General features: G+C 48.2%; 1 protein-coding gene across 3 annotated transcripts in view; it reads left to right on the forward strand.

The window, feature by feature from the left end:
* Positions 1–23,374, forward strand: part of LRRC20 (leucine rich repeat containing 20) — a 58,093-nt gene that overhangs the window by 9,451 nt on the left and 25,268 nt on the right. For 2 of the 3 annotated variants that reach the window (XM_065894589.1, XM_065894591.1), the window contains exon 2: positions 20,413–20,562. The exons of the other annotated variant lie outside the window; for it this stretch is intronic. In XM_065894589.1, coding sequence (XP_065750661.1) covers positions 20,413–20,562 — 150 coding nt within the window. The remainder of the gene's footprint in view (positions 1–20,412; positions 20,563–23,374) is intronic. 3 annotated transcript variants of the gene reach the window in all.

Raw genomic sequence — 23,374 nt, forward strand, 5'->3', positions numbered from 1 at the left:
TGACGTGATCTGGGCCGGGTTTCAGAGGAGCACCGCCGGGCACAGGATGGATGTGAGACCATGGAAAGGATAGCAGGGGAGAGGCACCTTCCATGCGCCGGGCCTGTGCTGGTGTGGCCTTGTCCTGAGTCAGACCAGTGGGAGGAGGACGAGAGGAAAGAGGCTGCAGGAGGGGCTGGGCAGCCGATTGGCTGTGGGCGGCATACAGCTTGAAACCTGGTCATCATGTAAACTAGGGAGGCCTGGGCCGTTTGGGTGGATAAGGAGATTCTGATGATTTGGGGTCCCCAAGGGACACCCCTGAAGAAGCACATAGCAGGGAAATATGGGCATAGCCAGCTAGAAATGAAGATGTCTGCAGAAGTGCTGCTGCCCCAGAGGGGCGCTAGTTCTGGGCTCCCTGACAGCCCCAGTGCATCCTTCATGCCTCCCACCAGCACAGAACAGCAGACATTCCAAGAAGCAGGTGGTTAAATAGGCTGCCAGGCTGCCCTGTGTCACTGGCACTGAAGAAGCATTGTTTTGAAGGCAAGGAGAAATCTTCTCTGAAACCACATGGATAATTATGCAGCTTTAAAAAATGTATGTTGGTGGAAGAACAAAAATGTTCTGCCTCAGAGAGATAACCAAATAGATAATTTGGTGGCATCAAAAGCTTGTGTCAGGCTTCCCTGGTGGCGCAGTGGTTGAGAGTCCGCCTGCCGATGCAGGGGACACAGGTTCGTGCCCCAGTCCGGGAAGATCCCACATGCCGCGGAGCGGCTGGGCCCGTGAGCCATGGCCACTGAGCCTGCGCATCCAGAGCCTGTGCTCCGCAACGGGAGAGGCCACAACAGTGAGAGGCCCGCGTACCGCAAAGAAAAAAAACAAAAAAAAGCTTGTGTCACCCAAATATGAGAGTGTTAGCCTTGAGGTTATTAAAATCAGCAAGGCTGAGGAAGTTATTAATCAAATGCTTCCAGAAATGCAAACATGGCTCTGGCTGACAAGGCAGCTGGGGATGGAGGGAGGTGATGCAGGGGCCTGGCAAAGCCAGTCATTCTGGAATGGAGCCCCGACACACCCCGAGCGTTAAGTGTGGTGACCCAGGCTGAAATGAGTGATCTGTGCTCACCTTTAGACGTTAGGAAATTGTAGTTTATTCAGAGACAGGTGCTGCCAAAGGTCGTTACCATTAAAGATGAGGTTGAATTAAGAGCTGCTTAATTGGCATCTGCCTCATCGTGGTTGACTGTGTTTTGCTAAGATGCATATTTTTGTCATGCTCCAGTGTATCGCTGGGATTCCTTATTCTGTCGAGTTCATGTCAGCAAACGTGTATTCACTGTGTGCCCCGTCTGTCTGTGTCAGGCTTTGCAGAGATGGGGAGGGGAGAGGAGGAGGAGGGAGCTGATTACTGAGCTCCGGCAGGTGTCCCATTAGGCCGTGCACTTGCTGGTATTGCTGCCTGGATCGTGCTTTGCCCAGATCTTTGCATGCCCTGCGCCTTCTTTCTTATTCTTGTCTCAGCTAAATGCCACTTCCTCTGAGAAGCCCTAGTGAGAGTTGCTGCCCTTGCCCCTGCCTCAGTTACCTGCTCCCCATTACACCGTTTTATGTTTTGGAGAGCAGTGTCATTGCCTGACATTCTTTCAGGTACTTGCGTCTGTATTTACCACTCTTCTCCCCAGACTGGCGTGTAAGCTCCTCGAGGCCAGGGACTCTGTCCTGCTTATCACTGTACCCTTGGACTGTGCTACCATGTGCTGGGTACTCAGGAAATCTTTGTTATATGAATGATTGCATCTGATTTTCTCAACAGCTCTGGACGGGTGGTGTCTTCATGTCGCTTACAGAAGGGGAAACTGAGGCTCTGAGAGCTGTAGTGGTTTACCCGGCTTCTCACAGCCAGCAAATCTTGTGCTGGAATTTAAACTCGAGTCTCTTGGCCTCCCTCGCCCTCTGCAACAGGCCACCCGCTTCATTGGGACCTAATCCTTGCCCTCAAGGGGCTCTCTGCCCTGCCAGGAAGAGTGAGACAAACACATTAGTCATTCTCATGGAAGACAAACGGGCGAGGCGCCCTGATAGAGGCGGCAAACACACATTGGGAGCTTAAGCGTGGGAGCAGTTCCATCAGTTGAGGACTTGAGCAAAGGCTTCTTGGAGAGGTGGTCTTTAGACAAGACCTTGTAACATGGTGTTGCCGGGAGAGGATGTTGAGGATAAGGGGCACATTCTACTTAATGGGAACGGCACCAGCAAAAATAGAGGTGGGAAAATAAAGAGAATTTGCAGGGAACAATGAGTAGTCTGGCTCGGCCAGAAGGTGGGAGCAGAGTCGCAAGCAGGATACCTAAAAAAGGAGGTCGGACCCGGATCCCTTGGCGGGATTGCTGGGCTGCAGAGAGTGGGTTCATTCTGTGTGGCATGGGGAGTCCATTCTTGAATGGAGAGAGGTATTCAGGTGATGGGTATGGAAGGGTGGGGCAGGGTGTGGAGGGATTCCTCAGTGAAGAAGCAGCCGTGGTCATTGTCAAGGTGGATTTCAGGGTTGTTAAGCTGGTGTCTTTTAGGTAACAGTAAAACCATATTAATCACATCTTTGCCACAGACAGCAGGGTTCTTGCCGTGAGTTCAAACCCTAAACAGATATTAGCTCATTCTTTTCTTCATTCCCCGAAAGGGCATTTGAACAGCCATTTTATAGAGGGGGATCCCAAAGCAAAGCTTCCCAGGGGTGAGGGGCATGGTTACGTTCAGAAGTGTTTGCCCAGCTCTGTGCTGGGCCTGAGGGGTAGCCAGCAGGAGGGCATGTGCTCCTCCAGTCAGGTTCATTGCTCACGGATCCTGTAGGCAAGTCTGCAGATACTTACCAGTTGGGGGAAGATGGTCCAGCACAAGCACGAAGGCAGGTGTCCTGAGGCTGAAGGTGAAGTGGTTGGGACGCCCTTCCTGGGGGAGGTGGGCTGGGCTGGCAGGAGGAGCTCTAGGGGCAGAGCGGAGAGGGAAGGGCATTCTAGACCGTGGGAATGGCATGAGCCACACCTGAGTGATGAGTGAGCTCGAGGACTGGCGGGTGGGTGGCTGCGGTGAGGTGTGCAGCCGGCGGCCAGGCCCTGGTGTTTGGCTGGGTCAGATGCTGAGCCCACGGTGCTGCTTGGAGGCGTTTGCTGCCACTTCCTGGATCCATTCAGTTCTTCAGCTGTGACCTCAGGAAGCCCACTTACTCCTCTGAGAAAGCATGCCTTACAGGGCAGAATTCCTTATTATTTCAAGCCTGAGTGATTGTTTGAGGAGGAGAAAAGGCATTGTAAAAATCCAGTCAGTAACTGCAGCTCTTTCGTGCCCGGGCGCTGCCTTTGTTCAGTAAGTACAGTCTCCCCAGCTGTCAGCTGCAGCCCCCTTGCCCTCTGCCCTGCTCAGAAGCCGGCTCCGGGCTCGCTGAGTCGTCTGGCATCTCGTCACCCCTGGAGAAGCCCACATGCACACGTGGGCTTCTGCTATGGCAAGAGTACTGTCAGGTCTCCTCTGCCCAGCAAGTTAGACCGGGGAAATATATTCTGGGACATGCACTGGCTCCTCCTGTGGGCCAGGCATTGTGCCGGGCGCTGGGGGTGTTGGGGAGGATGAGAGGTGAAAGGACACTGTCCCTGCCTGCAAGGAACAAGTGTTTGCCTCCCTTTAACCATGTGCATGTGATGTTCACGGTTTGGGCCATGTCAGAGGGCCAGGTGTACTCCCAGTCACAGGTGGAGTAACGTGATTGACTCTCAAGTCAGGCTGCCCTGGTTTGAAGCCTGGCTCAGCCACTCATTAGCTGTGTGACCCTGGGCAAGTTACTTGATCTCTCTGATCAAGTTAAGTCTGATCTGAGTTAAATCTCCATTTTCTTATGTCTAAAAGGTCCTTACTTTCTAGAGTTGTGAGGATGAAAATAGGGTAATGCCCATAAATGTTTAGAATGGTGGCCAGCGTATGCTCAGTGCTATGAGTATTAACTATGATTATTATTACTGAACATTTTTCTTTAAATAAATTTAGTATAGATACAATTTAAAAAGAACTTTATATCATTACTGTAAATGGAAAATCAACATAGTTTTTCATTAATAGTTGATAACTCTAAAAACAAGGATGAAAACAGAACACAGTTATGAAATCTTAGGTTAGGCTTGAATCTGCTTCCCTATTAAAGAGGGGGTAAAGCAAGGACTAGAGGACTGAGAATTTGAAATGGGACTTTCTCACCGTGTGGCTGATTGTTATTTGTACAGTGATCACCATCTAAGTCCCTCTCAAAGTGTGGTCCAAGGACCAGCAGCATCAGCATCCCTGGGGGGCTTGTTAGAAATGCAGATGCTTAGGCCCCATCCCAGATCTGCTGAATCAGAACCTGCATCCTGGGACTTCCTCGGTGGTCCAGTGGTTAAGACTCCACGCTCCCAATGCAGGGAGCCCGGGTTTGATCCCTGGTCCAGGAACTAGATCCCACATGCATGCTGCAACTGAGTCCACATGCTGCAACTAAGAAGTCTGTGTGCCACAACTAAAGATCCCGTATGCCACAACAAAGATCCCTCCTGCCACAACTAAGACCTGGCGCAGCCAAAATAAATAAATAAAAATTTAAAAAAACAACAAAAAACCCCTGCATCCTAACAAAATCTCCATGTAATTCATGGGCACATTACAATTTGAGAAATCTGGTCTTTTGTTGCCAGATTTGTGAGTTCCACACTTGGAGAGAGATGGGCTCAGTTCAGTCTCTGTGTTTTATGCATGAGAAGGTTAAGGTCCAAGAGTGACCTGCCCAAGGTCACTTGATGAGTTAAGAGCAGCAGCAGATCAGAATCCAGGTCTCCAGACTGGCTCTGCAGGGCAACATCCTTGAGAGAATGGGAAGCCAAGCCAAGCTCCTTCCCTTCTTTACTTACTATGTGACCTTGAGCACATTCTTAACCTCTCCGGGCCTTAGTTTCCTTATCTGCAAAAGGGGACTGACACTACTGCCCTTCCTCAGAGGTTGTTGTCAGGATTAAATGAGATGATGCTCAGTCAGTGTTGGCTGCGGTTATCGTTATAGAAGACCTCAGAGCCTGCCTGGGCCTCTCCAAGACCTGACTCAGCTTGTGGCCTCTTTTCAGACTGGCTGTGACCGCCTCAGAGCTGATGGTGGCCACGCTTTCGGCATCAGTGTGGCCACCGTTTCTGTTCCCTTTTGTTCTACGTGTTAGTGATGAGTCATTGATTGAATGACGTAATTTAATATCTCAAATCAGTGACTGTATGTCACTTGGTTGTACTCTGTGTGGGATTAAATTTTGGTTTTAATTAAATACAGGATTTTATTTTTTTTAAGTGATTGGCTGGCTTGCCGGGAAGAAGCAGGGATTGTTTTGCCAAGTCCCACATCCCACAATAACACACACATATGGTTGTCTCCTTGTTGTGATGTTGTTGGAATACGTGACTGCCAGGGGTCTTCTTCATCCTTCAAGGAGCAACGGAGCTAAAGCACATCCTTGTAATGAATTCTCGCATCAAAACAATGTGTTTTCATCCTTCTAACAGCATATCTTAGTTACTGAGTACACACTGTCTGCCATGCTGTGCTTGGCCCCTTGTGGACCTTTTATTTCATGCTCAGAACAGCCCTGTTAGTTAGATCATCTTGTCCTCATTTTTTTTAAGTTGAAGAATAATTCACATACCATAAAATTCACCATTTTAAAGTGTAACATTCGGTGGCTTTTTGTATACTTACAAGATTGTGTAACCATCACCACGATCAATTTTAGAACATTTTCATCACCCCAAAAAGGAACCCTGTACCACTAAGCAATTACTCCAGATTTCTCAAATCTCCCCCAGCCCCTGGCAACCACCATTCTCCTTTTGTCTCTATGGATTTGCTTATTCTAGACACTTTATATTAAAGGGAATCATCCAGTAGGTGGCCTCTTGTGGTTGGCTTCTTTCACTTAGCATAATGTTTTTGAGGTTCATCCATGTTGTATCAGTACTTCATTCCTTTTTATGGCCAAGTGATATTCCAGTGTATGGAGCTACCACATTTTGCTTATCCATTCCTCAGCTGATACACATTTGAGCTATTTCTACTTTTGGCTGTTGCAAATGATGCTGCTATGAACATGCATGTAGAGGATTTTGTGTGAATTCTTGTTCTCTTTTTATGGAGGGGGAAACTAAGGCTGGAGTTAAGTGACTTCCCCGAGATTCCATAGCAAGAAAGCCCCGGCCCAAGAAAAGCCTCAGTTTGGATCTGGAGGAAGAGTGCTCTCAGTCCCACACTGTAGGTGCCTCTTCCTTTTTTAGGTCTCTGGCTGTTCTTGTGTGGTTAGAGCACATCCTGACTGTTGGGTGTGATGGCCGCTGGCCGGGGGCCAGAAGCTCCGCTTTGTTTGCGGAGGCAGACACTCTGCAGTTCCATCGTTTCCCAGACAGGCTGGGACTTCCGCAGTAGGTCACGGAGAAAGCACCTCTGAGTTCCAGAGTCTCACGTGTGCAGCATTTGTTGTTGGGCTGTCGGCTGTGCTCTGCAGTAGCCCCTCTGAGCTTGGCCCTGGTGGGATTTTTTACCCCATTCCCCATGTAACCATCAGGATGGATCTCCACTGACCAGCCTCCTTGGCCTGTTCCCCATGGATAGCTGGACGTTAGGGATGTTACTTTCTTTAAACTGAGGATATTTGTAAGAAGTAGTAAGCGCTTGTTGTAAAAATATCATACAATACAGAGATCTATAAGGTAGGTAGTAGAAGAAATAACACCCCCAAAGCCATGGCCGTGTTCAGTGGTCTCGCCATGTTCCCAGAAGATGCCATGCACATTTCCCCTTTCCTGGGCACCTTTCTGCCCTTCTCTAACTCCCCGCCAGGGCCCAGTATAATTACTGTTGTGGTGGAACTTTCTGGACTTCTGCAGTGCTCGGTGAGCTCATCCTGTGACCTTTCCTCCCCAGGTGGCATGAGACAGATGGGGAAAGGCCAGGAAGAGGCTGCTCTAGAAACTGGGAGTTAAACACCAGCAAAATCCCCGAAAATCCCCAAAGCAGTTGTCTCTGGGGAAGGGGATTTTCCAGGAGGCAGGCCAGGGCTCTATTTTTCCTCTTAAACCTTCTAGAGCTAGTTAGCTCTATAAACACGGTGCACAGATAACAGAATCCAGCCTAATTGTGTGCACTGGTGCGTTGACACCAGTCCTTGATGACTTGTTTCGCTTGCTCTCTGCACCCCGCACATCCCAGCTTTGGAGATCAAACAGCATTTCAGAAAACGGCAGCCCTTTGGCTTCTTACGCCAGGATGCCAGCTCCCAACCCCTAGCCCTTGAATATGCATGGAGGTGCTGGGAGTTTGATCTTCTAGAAGGGGTCCTGGCTCTTCCCAGCAGGCCCACGCCTAAGTTTTCATTTTCATGTTCCAGAAGAATCTATTTTTTCTATACCAGGCACCTGAATAAGAGTCTCATCCCACCCAGGGCCTCTCATCTGAGGCCCTTGCACGATCCCACATGTTGTTTTGCTAAACTGAGCTCTCTCAGGGTAGACCGCCTGGGTTCAAATCACAGTTCTTCTATTAACCTACTAAGCCTGTGTTTCTACAATGATAAGATGGGAATGAACGTAATACTGCCTACTTCATGGGGTTGTTGTGAAGATTAAATTAGATAAAGTGTGTCAAATATTTAAGAAAGTCTCAGGCACATAGGAAGCGCCATACAAGGGTAAGCTATTATTATATCACCTTTTTTTAGGACTATCTTCTGACGGTAGTAGGAGGAGGGAGCGTAGTGTGGTGTAGACTGATGTAGGGTCGTAGAAAGACCATGGGCATCAGAGTTGGGTTACTCTTGGTTCAAATCCCAGCTCTCTACTCGTGGACCTGGGTGACCAACTTCCCTGAGCTTCAGACCCCCCCCATTATACTGCGTGTTCCAGCATGTTCTAAGGCACAGACAATTCTAGAACCCTTGGCTGCAGCTTGCAGCCGCTCCTCTTTGACAGGAGCACTGGCCAGAGCTCTTTGCTCAGTAGAATCACGGAGTCACAGAATGTCCAGCCTGGTTGAGACCCCCCCAAGTACCATGGTCTAAACCCTCATTTACAGAAGAGGAGTCAAGGCCCCTGGAGAAGTTGTTTCCCTGAGACCCCACAGCTAATAGCAGAGGGACCGGGATGAGAACATGGGCCTCCTGAGCCCAGCCCAGCTGCTTCCACACCGATGGTCACCTGTGCCTCTTTCGGAGCCGGAAACATGAACAAGCAAGAGAGAAGAATGAAGAGACGGTGGCTCTGTCTTGAAATAGCCCAGTCTGAGGGGAATCAGGAGGCACCCAGGGCAAAATGACTTTCCTCGAGTGAGCAAACTTAAAGCCCCTGCACAGGCATGGACCAGCCAGCACTTAGTTAATGTGAGTTGCTGTCATTATTGTCACCATCATGACCATCAGTCAGGGCCAAGAAACCTCAGCTGGTGGAGGCCTAGTCTCTCTAAGCCAGTAATTCTCAGACTCAAGTTGGAGGGCTTGTTAAAACACAGATGGCTGGGCCCCGCCCCCAGAGCTTCTGATTCTGTAGGTCTGGGGTGGGGCCTGAGAATGTGCATTTCCAACAGATTCAGGGGAGATGCTGATGCCCCAGACCCCCCTTGCCACTGAGAGTGGTCCTTGGACCTGCCTGGTAGAAATGCAGGATCTCAGGTCCCGCCCGAGACCTGTAGCATCAGAAGCTACAGGTCCCGCCCGAGACCTGTAGCATCATCTTAGCAGGATCCCCAGATAATCTGTTCGCACATTATAGTTTGAGAGGTGATGGCGTAGTGCAGAGTTCTCTACCCTGGCTGTATGTTAGGATCACCAGGGGTGCTTGGGAACCCTGGATTCTCAAGCCCCAACTCACACTAATTAAGTCAGAATCTCTGCGAACGAGACTCAGGTATCAAGAGTCTGTAAAGCTCCCCGGGTGACTGGCCCAGTGTGTCGCCAAGTCTGAGAACCACCAGCTAGAATTCAGAGTGGCAGCCAGGAGGGGTCTCAGAGATGATCAGCTCCAACCTTGGCATTTACCAGAGATGCACACCAAGGGCTTAAGAGCCAAAGGGTCCTGCCTGAGGTCCCACAGCCAATTAAGTGACACATCCAGGCTCTGGATAATTCTTTCACCAGCTCTTTCAACTCTAAACCTCCTTAATATAGCTCCATGGTAACTGCAGTATACCAGTGTCCACAGGAATTCATTGTAAATCTTGGAAGGCCTGTCTGCTCATTGGAACTCAAGATCTCTTGTTTCACAGCAGCTGACCATCCCAAGTGACAGTTACATATTGTAGGGAGGCTGTGTACATAGTGGTTAGGAGCACAAGCTCAGGGCCAGCTATGCCCTTTACTAACAAGCCCGCAGATCTGTCTCAGATTCTTCCTCTAAAAGCAAAGATGGTGATAATAGTTCCCATCTCATGAGGCTGTTATGAGGATTAAGAGTTAATATGAGGGCTTCCCTGGTGGCGCAGTGGTTGAGAGTCCGCCTGCCGACGCAGGGGACGCGGGTTCGTGCCCCGGTCCGGGAAGATCCCACATGCGACGGAGCAGCTGGGCCCGTGAGCCACGGCCACTGAGCCTGCGCATCCGGAGCTTGTGCTCCGCAACGGGAGAGGCCACAACAGTGAGAGGCCCACGTACCCCCCCAAAAAAAAAAAAAAAGATGAAATTTTGCCATCTGCGACAACACGGATGGTCTTGGGGGGTATTATGCTTTGTGAAATAAGTCAGAGAAAGACAAATACTTATGATATGGCTTAATCTGAAAAATAAAACAAACTAATGTATATGACAACAACAGAAAAACAGACTCACAGATATAGAAAACAAACTAACGGTTACCAGTGGGGAGAGGGGAGGGAGGAGGGGCAAGATAGGGGTAGGGAATTAAGAGGTACAAACTACTATGTATAAAATACACAAGCACAGGGAATATAGCCAATATGTTATAACTACGAATGGAATATAACCTTTAAAAATTGTGAATCACTATGTTGTACACTTGAAACATAAAATATCGTATATCAGCTATACCTCAATAAATAAAATTAAAAATAAATTTAAAAAATTTAAAAGTTAATATGACAATGCTGAGATCACTGACTTTCACACAGGAAGCACTCTATAAATGTTGATTATTATTTCATTAACTGAGTGACCTTGAATAAATCATATGACCTTGGGCAATCCAATCTTTTAACTTCTCTGTGATTCAGTTTCCTCCTTTGTTAAATGAGGGTAAGTGTAGAATTGACCTTACAGAGTACTTGTGAGGAGCAGATGAGATTGTAGGTCTGAGGCCCTGAGCAGTTTTGGACCCACCGCTGGTGTCAGTGAATGGTGGCTGTGGTCATATGTCACAGACAGAAAAACTTACAGTAGTAAGTTCTGGCTGGGGCAGGGTCTGAGCTGGGTTATTCAGACTCTCTGAAGGGAGCATCTAAAACCATGGGGATTGAGGTTTCTGAGATGTTTTGCCTGGAGTAAAGCTTGTCATGTCCTTCATCCTCATATATGTAAAGCATTGTCACTTGGGAGCAGATACCTATGTGTGATCCAAGAGGGCAGAAGGACCACTAGGTAGTGGCAGGGTAGCAGTGATCATATGGTTCATGAAAGAACTCTCTAACAGTTCAAACCATTCTGTGGAGGGGAGGGGAGCTCCCCATCATCAGAGGTGTTGAAGAAGAACTCTGTGCCCTCCGGTGGAGACATTGAGAGAATTTCAGGTCTGAGATTGGAGGCTGCATTACTCAGTATTTCCCAAGTTTGCTTATGGGTAAGAATCACCTGGGAATACTTGTTAAAAAACACAAATTCCGGGGCTTCCCTGGTGGCGCAGTGGTTGAGAGTCCGCCTGCCGATTCAGGGGACACCGGTTCGTGCCCCGGTCCGGGAAGATCCCACACGCCGCGGAGCGGCTGGGCCCGTGAGCCATGGCTGCTGAGCCTGCGCGTCTGGAGCCTGTGCTCCGCAACGGGAGAGGCCCGTATACCGCAAAACAAAATACCCCCACAAATTCCCTGGAGCCGTTCCAGACCCACTGAGGCAGAATCTCAGGAGTAGGGGCCTAGGACCCACCTCTCCAGATGCTTCTTACCAGGAAATTTGGAAAACATGGGCTCAATGGCCTTCAGCCTCCTTCTAATCCTGAAAAAAAGAGTCCACGAGAAAAGATGTTTGTGAAAAAAGATATTTTGTGAAAACAAGACATTCTGGGTGGGACTGGTGGCAGATTTCCTCCTGCAGCCTGGGGAGTCTTGCATCTTGGTCAGGCCACAGAGCCCACACACCCGCCAGCCTGAGTCCCCGACACTTTCTCCTCGGGTCCTGTGGCTTGGTTACCAGGAGCTCCATGATCCTCTGCGCTCCCTGCACAGGGCCCTGTCACCAGGCCCACCTCTCAGCGGGAACTGAGCAGGGGTCAGAGTTCTGTTTCTAAGGAACAACACAAGCTTGACTCAGCCCTCCTGACTTCCCACAGAACGTTCTGTTTACTGCTTGGATTTTGCGTTTTCTGCCCTGGTTTTGCCCACCAGTTACTTTTCATTAGGCATTCGTTAGAATTTACGAGATAACCTTTAAGGACCCATGCATTTTGAATTAAAGAGCTTCTTTATTGACACGAAGTACTATTCTAGTTAGAGGTTTGGGGACGTGCAGTTTGGCCTTCTTGTGACAATAATTATGATTATGAGGATAATTATGCCTTGTGTTTATTACAGTACCTTCCCCCCAAGGGTCTCTGTTCTCTACTACAGCTCAAGTGTCAGTGCCGGGGGCACTGAGGAAAGGCACACTTGAATCCAGCTGCCATCCAGATGTTGACACAGGACCCTGTGTTAGTAACCCCAGCCCCTGATGGGGTCTGTGGGCGTGCATGCACCACCAAGTAGCATGAAATGATTCCTTCCTCTCTGGCGAGGCTCCAGAAAATCGCAGGAGGAGCCGAGGCTCAAAGGTGGAGCCTCAGAGGAAATGAAGGTTCTCTGGGCTTTTGCGCATGCCATGGCCCATGCCTGGGTTGCCGTCCCTCTCTCCTCTCTGATTCTAGTAACCTCTTATCCATCAGTGTGCAGCCTGAACCTAGGCAACCAATTGTCCTGAGTTGTCTGGGGCTAAGGAGGGGTCCCCCAGGATGCAGGGCTTTTGGTACTAAAATTGGGATTGTCCCAGGCAAACCAAAACAAGTTGGTCACCCTACTGGAATCTTTGCATTCCGATTCTTTGCACTCCATCATCTCCCCCAAATGACCTTGGACGATTGGCCTATCAACACAGGCCTCATTTTCCACCTGTGAGGGTAACTCATGATTAATACATAAACAGCGCCTGCAACTGTGCCTGGCACATGGTCAGTACTCGTGATGCTAGCTATGCCTGTTTTTTTTAGTTGAATGAGAACTTTGAGATCACCCAGCCTCCATCTGGTTCAGGAATCCTCTCAGTGGTGACCCTGCCTGATGACCCCATGACGCTGCACTTACTTCCTCACGTGGAACCTTTTCCTTATGACTGCTGAACTAGCCCCCGTCCTGTCAGCTCTGAGGACCCATAGAGAATGGGACTCTCGGTGACATCCCATGGCTCCTGGAGGATGACTTGCCTGTCTCCAGCCTGGGTCTTCTCTTCCCTCGGTAGGGTCCCCCTCTCCCTTAGTGGGACCTGGACCCCCAGCTACATCCTGGCTGTGTCTTCTGGAAGTTGTGCTGTCTGCCCTCGTGAGCATTGGACTTGGCTCAACCCCGGGGGCTTTTCTCTACTACACACAGGCCTAGTGGGTATAGAAGGTGCCCATCCTTTGAATTAGACCTGGAGAAGAAGTTCCTGAGGACAAAAGGCTCATGAAGAAGGCTGCAGGGCCTGTGTCCCCAGATCGCAGGTGCTGAACTGGAAAGGCCTACAAGAGTTTGTAGCCAAGGCCCTGGTGTCCCATTGAGCTGCTCAGCAGAGACTCTACTTTCTCTGGCCTAGAGACAACTGGGCACATTCTTGACTCAGTGGGGCAGGATAGCAAAATGGTTATTACCCCTGGCTGCCTGATCAGCCTAACCTGTATCCAAATCTTACTCCCCTACATTTAGCTGAATGACCTTGGGCAAGTCACTTACTTGCAGTTTTCTTATGTGTACAGAGAGGATAGTTCTGACAGCCTAGCTCACATGAAATAGTGAGTGGTGCTATTTATGGTTATTATTATCCCCACCCCACCCAGGGAATGGACATGAAGTGTTTTGCTCCATCTGTACAGATGGGAAGGTGACTGGGCAAGGTCTGGGTACCTGGATCTCCGTATTCTTTTTTTTTTTTTTTTTAATTAATTAATTTATTTATTGGCTACGTTGGGTCTTCGTTTCTGTGTGCCGGCTTTCTCTAGTTGCGGCGCGCGGGGGCTACTCTTTGTTATGGTGTGCAGGCTTCTCATTGCGGTGACTTCTCTTTGCCTTGGAACACGGGCTCTAGGCACGCAGGCTGCAGTAGTTGTGGCGCAGGGGCTTAGTTGCTCCACGGCATGTGGGATCTTCCGGGACAAGGGCTGGAACCCGTGTCCCCTGCACTGGTAGGCGGATTCTTAACCACTGCACCACCAGGGAAGCCCCCTGGATCTCCATATCCTTGACCCAGGGACCATGGAGAGCTGTGCCGGAGATCACAGGCCTGTCTTCCCAGTTGGGATGGGAGTTCACAGGCAGTGTTAGTGGCTGGTGACGTGGCCTGGATGGGGGTGTTTGCATCATATCCCAGCAGGGCACTTTGTAGGAATCCTTGGGGGCCTTTGCCATCAGAGGCAGCCAGACTGTTCTGAGCAGGAGCTCCATGGTGCACACTCCTACCCGAACACCAATCAAAGGATGGAGGGAACAGATGGAGTCCCCAAGAACAAAAAAATCATAGGGAAGCCACAGGGCACAATGCGGAATGGTGCCTGGCACACAGTAGGACCTCAGTAGTTATTTGTGGAAGGTAAATGAAAGCAACAGGTGTGGATGCATTTTGGGCCCTCAGCCCCCAACCCCCCCAGATGCCGGGCCACATGCTTCTGTGACTGTGTCGGTGGGCAAGTGAGGCTGCAGAGGCCATGTGTTGCTTGCGCTGGGGACTGGGAGAGTGGGGTGGTGTACAGTTGGGATGGCGTGTGGGCAACCCAGGTGGGAGGAACAAGGCTGTGGGCTGGGCGTTTCTGAGCTGATCTCCTCTGGAAGACAGCTGCTTTGAGGATCCTTGGAAGTAACCTGAGTGGTGTTATGTCTCTTCGGCCTTCATCGTGAGCACTTTCTTTCCCCACTTTGGGGAGCAGAGTTCATTATATGATTCTTCAGTAGTGCCTGAGTGCTGAAAGTGCCAACTCGTAACTTCGACTTCAGTCCAGTACAGAGAGCTACCGTCTTTCTTTCATGGCTCTGCCTTCTCTGTGTCTCAGATTGATGAGGAGCTGGCTGGCTTCAGTTTATCCTTGAATATGTCAGGTTATTTTTTCCAATAAAAGCTATTTTTATGATATGTTTATTTTTCTATTTTAAAAGTAAAGCATCACCATATATACTTAAAATATTTTTATGCAGATAAATAGTGGTACTTATTTTGTACAAAATAAACAAACAGCAGGACTATAAATAGTAATAAATTGCTCAAATCCTTTGTAATAACCATTTAACATTCTGGTTATTTTCCTTTTGGTCTTCTTTCCCAGGCATGTATACTTTTGTACATAGTTGGAATTACTGTGTGCATATAATTTTTATATTCTGCTTAAAAAAAAAAACACCTAAATGCTATAACTTGAACTATTAAACAAGAAAAAGGGCTTCCCTGGTGGTGCAGTGGTTGAGAGTCCGCCTGCCGATGCAGGGTACACGGGTTTGTGCCCCGGTCTGGGAAGATCCCACATACCACGGAGCGGCTGGGCCCGTGAGCCATGGCCGCTGAGCCTGCGCGTCCGGAGCCTGTGCTCCGCAACGGGAGAGGCCACAACAGTGAGAGGCCCGCGTACCGCAAAAAAAAAAAAAAGAAAAACAGTGAACAGTCATAGGTTGATAATATTATTTAGGGACCTCTACCAACACCTAGGGGGGTGATGGAGTGGGTGGAATGCCAGAACTCCAAATAGAAAAATAGCAAGAGACCTGAACAAGATTTTCCACCAGGGAAATAAAAATGGTTAATTAACCATAAAAGATAATCAGTCTCATGAAAGCAAGGGATACCATTTCCCCTGATCATATTAGCAAGGATTTTTTTAATGATCCTCTTACTTGTTGGCTAGAATATATGTAAATTGGTATAAATATCCTGGAAAGCAGTTTGGCAACACATATCAGTGGCTGTATATTTATTTACTAATTATATTTTCTCCCTGGTGAATATCTATCATCTGTTGGCCTTTTTAAAATTGAGTTACATTGAGCATTTAAAATAATCAAGATAACAACTTATGTATCCTATTTATAGATCCTTTTTCACAATCTGTTACTTGCCTTATTTTCTTCTAAGCATCCAGGTGTTTCATATTTTTTTATAGTTAGGTTTGTTGATCTGTTCCTTTGTGATTCTTCAAGGCTCCTCGGTTGAGAAAGTCTTCCTCACTTAAGTGGTTGTATAAGTCTGTTTACTTCTGATTTTTTGATTTCATTTCAAAAAATATTTAAAGTGCAATTTTATCTAGAGTTTTTTTTTTTTGATTCTTAGGTTAATTGAGAGTCTCTTTCTCTTATTTTCCCAAAATTGTTAATTGGTTATTCTGACATCAGTTATTAATCCTTCCCTTCCCTAATTTATTTGTGAGGCCTCCATTTTAGTGTTTATTAAACTATGACATATTATTTATGGTCTGTATTTTCTGGACTATGGATCTGTATTTTCTTTCTATGTAGTTACTGTATTTTCTTTCTACGATCTAGTTTTCCTATTACCCTCTGTTTTAATTACTGCCGCCTTATAAAATTGGTTATCACTCCACCTTCTTCTCTTTTAGAGAGTCTTGCTTGCTTATTCCCTAGTTGAAATTTAAAACCATTTCATCAAGTTTAAAAAAAACTTTTTGGGCTTTGAGTAGGAATTGCATTAAACAATCTGTAGATTAACTTCTTTAAAAAATCACTGTTATTTCAATATTTTAACTTGTTGTCAACGAATGCTATATATCTCCATGTACAAACCCATTTTTATTTATTTATTTATTTTTTACTTATTTTTTTTGGCTGCATTGTGTCTTTGTTGCTGCACACAGGCTTTCTCTAGTTGTGGTGAGTGGGAGCTACTCTTTGTTGCAGTGCACGGGCTCTAGGTGCACGGGCTTCAGTAGTTGCAGCATGTGGGCTCAGTAGTTGCAGCGTGCAGGCTCAGTAGTTGTGGCTTGCAGGCTCTAGAGCGCAGGCTGAGTAGTTGTGGCACACGGGCTTAGTTGCTCCGTGGCGTGTGGGATCTTCCCAGACCAGGGATCAAATCTATGTCCCATGCATTGGCAGGCAGAGTCTCAACCACTGAGCCACCAGGGAAGTCCTCCCATTTGTAAAAATATCTTTGTGAACCTTTCTACTTTTTTTTAAATCTTTTTTTAAAATAGATCTTTATTGGAGTATAATTGCTTCACAATACCGTGTTAGTTTTCGTCGCACAACAAAGTGAATCAGCCATATGCATACACATGTCCCCATATTCCCTCCCTCTTGAGCCTCCCTCCCATCCTTCCTATCCCACCTCTCTAGGTCATTGCAAAGCACCCAGCCGATCTCCCTGTGCTATGCTGCTGCTTCCCACCAGCCAACTATTCTACATTCGGTAGTGTATGTATGTCGATGCTACTCTCACTTCGCCTCAGCTTCGCCCTCCCACCCCATGTCATCAAGTCCATTCTCTATGTCTACCTCTTTATTCCTGCCCTGCAACTAGGTTCATCAGTACCGTTTTTTTTTTTAGATTCCATATATATGTGTTAGCATACGGTATTTGTTTTTCTCTTTCTGACTTACTTCACTCTGTATGACAGACTGTAGGTCCATCCACCTCACTACCTATTAGAGAAATGCAAATCAAAACTACAATGAGGTATCACCTCACACTGGTCAGAATGGCCATTATCAAAAAAGCTAGAAACAATAATTGCTGGAGAGGGTGTGGAGAAAAGGGAACCTTCCTACACTGTTGGTGGGAATGTAAATTGATACAGCCACTATGGAGAACAGTATTGAGGTTCCTTAAAAAACTACAAATAGAACTACTTTTCTTAATATTGGTCAGATATATTTTCTATTATGATTCTCTTTATATTTTATATTATACTGCTGTTTAGAATAGGATCCTAAAAACTATATTTATTGCTGGCATATAGGCAATTCAATATTATTGAATTTTGCACTTTTAATTAGCCACTTTGCTGAGATCTTTTTAATTTGTGTACTTTGTCAGATGCCTGCTTTGTTGAGGTTATGCAGTCATCTCATCTCACATGCACTTAATAACCATTTTGTCTGTTTCTAATGTTTATGCTTTCTATTTCTTTGGCCAGAACTTCTAAGACCATATTCAGGGATACCGATGATGGAAGGCATCCTTATTTTGCTCTTTGTTTTAAAGGGAAAGCTTCTGACGTTTTCCTTGATGTTGTTCCTAGCAGGTCTGAGATCTGTTGCTTTTAGCCAAAGGGGCTGTTGTGATTCACAACCACAAGACTCCTTTCTAGACCTTTGTGCTTCTGGCACCAAGCACTAGGGGGCTCATTGTTTGGAAGTGTTTGCCCTTTCAAGAGTCCTCAGCTTGCCCCAAACTTCAAGCCTACAGAGCTGGTCTAGTTCCAGCCCTTGATCTCTTTTTACTGAATGTCTGACCTCTGGGCATTCGTTCTTCCCGGCAGGACCTTGCACTCTCTTCTGTAAACCCCACTTGCTGATATAAGAGCCAGGTACCTGACATTGGACTGGTACACAGGGCTGGGGTCACCTAACATAGCCCTGGACCAGAGCAAGCAGTAAAGACACTTCTTTTCTTTTTTTTTTTTTTGGCCACGCCACACGGCTTGTGGCATCTTAGTTCCCCGACCAGGGGTCGAACTCAGCCCCCCTGCAGCGGAAGCTTGGTGTCCTAACCATTGGAGCAACAGGGAATTCCCTAAAGACACTTCTAAACAGGATGTCCTGCCCCTATGGTTCCTCAGTCTTTTGGACTTTTGCCCTTACCCCCTACCTGTCCCCTTTCTTTCCTTAAACCAGCTTAATGAGGTCACCAGTAACCCTGCCCTGCCCTCCAAGCCTGGTGGACCTCTGCTGACGCTGTGCTCTGGGGGCCTTCCCAGTCCAGTGGGAAAGCGGACACAAAAGGAGGTTAATACAATACAGGATGAAGAGGTCTCATTTACACCATATGAGACTCAGAGGCTGGAGCTTAGGGCCGTCAGGGAAGGCTTCGTGGAGGAGGTGACATTTGAGCTGGTATTAGAGCCAGAGTAGAAATTCTGTGAGGCAGATAAGGGAGAAGGGCTTAAATTTTGATTATTTCTATAGACTTTGCATTATTGTTGCTGTTCAGAATAAGATCTTTAAAAACTGTATTTTATTGTTGGCATATAGAAATATTGTTGAATTTTGTATATTAACACTGGAACAATCTTCAAAGGCTTAGAGGTGCCTGGGGAAGCCCGGCCTCTTTGGGGAAAAGACAAAAGTTTGTTGAGAGATGGGGCAGTGCTGTCTGAGTTGATGAGTGCTCCTGATCGGGGTTGGGGGGGCAATCACCAGTAATGGGGGTGATCCAGGAAGATTTCCAGAAGAGGTGGGATGGGAACTGGCCTTGAAGCATGGAGACAATTTGGGTAAGGTGGGAAGGGGAGAGCAAAGTGGAAGGTGAGTAGGGAAACAGCATTTGTATTTAGCATTCTCACTACTTATCTGCCAGGCACTTGGTTAGTACATATTATTATATTTACTTTTCCTGACAGCCTTGCTAGGTAGACAACGATACCCCCATGTTACAGATGAGAAAACTGAGGCTCAGGAAACTTAAGTGACTTAGATGAGCTGGACAGTCTAATTTCTGAGCCTCCATGCTTTCAGTGTCTCTCTGCTGCCATATATATGAAACAGGTTTATTGAGATATAATTCACATACCATACAGTTTAGGGTGTACAATTCAGTGATTTGAGTATATTCACAGGGCTGTGCAACTATTACCACATCCAATTTTAGAACATTTGCATCACTCCAACAAAGAAACCCCTCACCCCTTAGTTGCCATCCCTCAATACCCCCAGCCCTAGGTAACCACTAATCTACTTCCTGTCTCTGTACATTTGCCTGTTCTGGACATTTCATATAAATGGCCTCATACAATATATTGTCCTTGGTGACTGGCTTCTTTCATTTACCATAATGTTTTCAAGGCCTGTCTATGTTGTAGTATATATTGATACTTCATTTCTTTTTTTTTTTTTTTTTTTTTGTGGTAGGCGGGCCTCTCACTGCTGTGGCCTCTCCCGTTGCAGAGCACAGGCTCCGGACGCGCAGGCTCAGTGGCCGTGGCTCACGGGCCCAGCCGCTCCGCGGCATGTGGGATCTTCCCGGACCGGGGCACGAACCCGTGTCCCCTGCATCGACAGGCGGACTCTCAACCACTGCGCCACCAGGGAAGCCCGATACTTCATTTCTTTTTATTGCCAAGCAATATTCCTTTTTATGGATACACACATTTTGCTTATCCATTCGTCTATGAGTGGACACATGGGTTGTTTCCACTTTTTGGCTATTATGAATAATGCTGCTGTGAACATTCTTGTGTACTATTTTGTGTGGACACATGGTTTCATTTTTCCCAGGTATATACCCAGGAGTGGAATTGCTGGGTCATACAGTAACTAGGTTTAACCATTCGAGGAACTGTCAGACTGTTCTTCATAGAGGCTTCCCTGCTACCTCTTAGACCTGTCTTCAGAGTGACAGGATGGGGAAGAAGGTCATACCACAAAGTCCGTGTGAATTGCCTGTTTTCAAAGAAGTAGACTATTATAAAGTACTCTTTAAGACCCTGGCTTCGCCGTTGAGTCTGATGATCCTGGAGGGACTTGTGGATCCTTCAGGGCCTCAAGCACACGGCTGTGAGTGCTGGTCATCAGAGCTCTGTCTTCTGCATTCCAGCTAGCAGGCTGTGCTGTTAGAGAAGGTGCTAGAATAAGCTGTTAGGTTCAGTGTGTGAGACTGGGACAAGTGTGATGAATGGTGATGAAGGCTCTTGGAGGAGGGACAGCAGGGTCTTGAGCCTGGCACAGGGGAGCCAGGTAGGAGACAAAGGAGGCCGGGAGGAGATACAGGGTCGGGTCTGTGGGGTTTGGGGCGAGTCGATGGGCAGCTGTGGCTGCTAACTGTGGTCTTTGTCCTTTGGCTGCAGACCTGGCCGAGTGCAAGCTGGTTTCCTTCCCCATCGGCATCTACAAGGTCCTGAGAAATGTCACCGACCAGATCCACCTCATCACGCTGGCCAACAATGAGCTCAAGTCCCTCACCAGCAAGTTCATGACCACGTTCTGTCAGCTCCAAGGTAGGCCCTGGTCAGCTGAGGCCAGGAGAGCATGCTGACCCTCATCCTTCAGGCTCCGACCCTGTCTAGGGAACGTCACCAGGGCTAGTCCTTAGTCAGCTAGTCTCAGGAAATCATTCCCAAGGGGAGGCTCTAAGGGTGGACCTGTGTCCTCTGGAAATCTCTAAGTGCCACTCCTGCCTCTAGCTGGCTGTGAATCAGATTGACTCATGGTCAAGGGTGTGGGTCCCAGAGTGATTCTCTTGTTTTGAACAGACCAGTAGAGTATTTGGGGTCCTGCAGCTCAGGAGTAGTTATTTTTTGGTAGACTTGAACGAGCCCCCTTCTGACTGCCATGCCCCAACCCCCCTGCAATCTAGCACTGTTCTCCCATGTTGCTTTCTCAGTTCAGGAGTGACAGACGCCAGGGCTGTTGTTTTCTGTGCTGTGCACACGTACAGCAAGCAGACACGGGTGCTCGGCAGGGAGGTGGGCAGGAGGCTGGCAGGTGGACGTTGTAGATTCATCTGAAATGGCTCCTCCAGGTGGACAAGCAGGCGGCAGTGCCCGCTCTCCACTCTCCAGGTAAACCCTCCATCCTTCTGCAAGAGTCCACTGCCACTCAGTGACCCGTGGGATGGAGTTGCAGCCTGGGCGCTTGGTGTGTGTTCGTGAAATAGTGGGGTGGGAGAATTGGGGAGGGCACAGGGGGCACAGGAGAAGTGATTCCTGACTTCAGGAATTCTCTATCCGATAGGGGCATGAAAGGAGTCTAAGAGCCTGTTTAGAGAAACCAATACGTAAAGTGCTGATGGTACCTGAGGGACTTGAGAGGAGCGTTTTGTTTTTTTTTTTTTGCGGTACGTGAGCCTCTAACTGTTGTGGCCTCTCCCGTTGCGGAGCACAGGCTCCGGACACGCTGGCCCAGCGGCCATGGCTCATGGGCCCAGCCGCTCCGCGGCATGTGGGATCTTCCTGTACTGGGGCACAAACCCGTGTCCGCTGCATCGGCAGGCGGACTCTCAACCACTGCGCCACCAGGGAAGCCTGAGAGAGGAGGATATTTCATGCAGCTTCCTACAGGAGGTGCGAGCCCTGGGCGGACTCAAGAGGGAAGGGGAGAGGTGTGAATTGGCAAACCCAGTGCAGGGACAGGAAGCAGCTTGGACAGTGGCTCAGGAGGGAGCTACAGGCAGGACCTAGACTGGGCGCAAACACAAGGGCAAGCAGGAGGGATTGGTCTATGTTGTCGTTTCTGACCGAAGCTCACAAAGCTCATTGCGTTTGTGCCTAAAAAGCTAAAGTGCTTATGTTGTGGGTGGAGGGGATCCCAGGGCAACACGTGTTTCCCCAGGGGCACCTGTGGGTGCTTTTGACCAGGCCCACTTTTCCCGTCCTTCTTTTTCTGGTGGCTGCTTCTTTACACAGGTGAGACGGGTCCTCCCAGCTGCCAGGGCCCTTGGACCAGCAGCTCTCAGCCTGGCTGAAATTAGAATTACCTGAGGAGTTTTTCTACAAACATCATTGCCTTGGCTCTACCCCAAGACCAGTTGAATCAGAATGTCTGGGTGTGGGCCTGGGCCTAGGTATCTGTTAACATCAATATCAGTCGTTCTAAAGTGCTGGCAGCCAAGATTGAGACCATAGTTCAGGGGTTATAAACACCAACGCTTAAGAGACTAGCATGTAGGTAATGAGTGACTCAGATTGGGCATGGAACAAGAGGGAGTGGTGGGGACTGTGGCCACCTGCTACAGGCCCTACTCAGCTTCTGCCAGATGTGCCACGGGATCGTTCTGATAGTTTTATTCAGTTGAAGCTGGAAAGGTGGATATTTATATGAATTTTATCCATTTTTACTTAATTTTTATTTTAATCTGGAAGCCAATAGAACACATTTTGCGAGCCTCTGGGCCACCAGTTGGGAGAATCTCCCATAAAATATTAGAGCTGTCACTGCCATCTCACCTCACGGGTGGAGAAGGAAGGTCAGGGTGAGAAGGCACTCGTCCGGGCTGTCAGAGCCGTACACCGAGGTCACCCACCCTGCAGCCAGGGCTGCCTTTCCAGGCCACCTGCGTGAGCTCAAGGGCCTGGAGAGGACTTGACATGGCAGTGCCTTGTGGGATAAGCAAGTAGGCCCTCTCCAGGGACACAGCAGCGAGTGTGGAGAAACACACTTAGGGCCCCTGGATTCGTGACGCATCATGATACCCTTCCATCAGAAGTCTGTTGAAGAATGCCGTTTGAACCCCCTCCCGTGCTCTGGTGGCTCCTGGCTCCCCCGACACCACCTCCAATTACAAAGGCAAGGCTGTCATGTGCCCAGTAATTGGATTTCACAGAGGCAGCCGTGGACGAGGGTTGGTGACCAGGCAGGGAGGGGCTGGAGCTGAGAGACCCACCTGGCTCTGGACCCCAGCCTTTGTTTCTCTTTCAAGTAAAAAAACCCTCTCCTTTTATGTGTGGAGAGGAGACTTGAATAGGCTGTGCTGGGCTCCGCACTGCCTATAGCGTCGTCTCCTAGATTTTTTTTTTTTTTTTTTTTACATCTGTATTGGGGTATAATTGCTTTACAATGGTGTGCTAGTTTCTGCTTTATAACAAAGTGAATCAGTTATACATATACATATGTTCCCATATCTCTTCCCTCTTGCGTCTCCCTCCCTCCCACCCTCCCTATCCCACCCCTCTAGGTGGTCACAAAGCACCGAGCTGATCTCCCTGTGCTATGTGGCTGCTTCCCACTAGCTATCTACCATATGTTTGGTAGTGTATATATTCTTGACAGAGTGGGTATATGCTGCCTTGGTGCTGGGGAGAGAGCCACCTG

This window comes from Phocoena phocoena, chromosome 16, assembly GCF_963924675.1.
Source record: "Phocoena phocoena chromosome 16, mPhoPho1.1, whole genome shotgun sequence".
In the NCBI taxonomy this organism is placed as follows: Eukaryota; Metazoa; Chordata; class Mammalia; order Artiodactyla; family Phocoenidae; genus Phocoena; species Phocoena phocoena.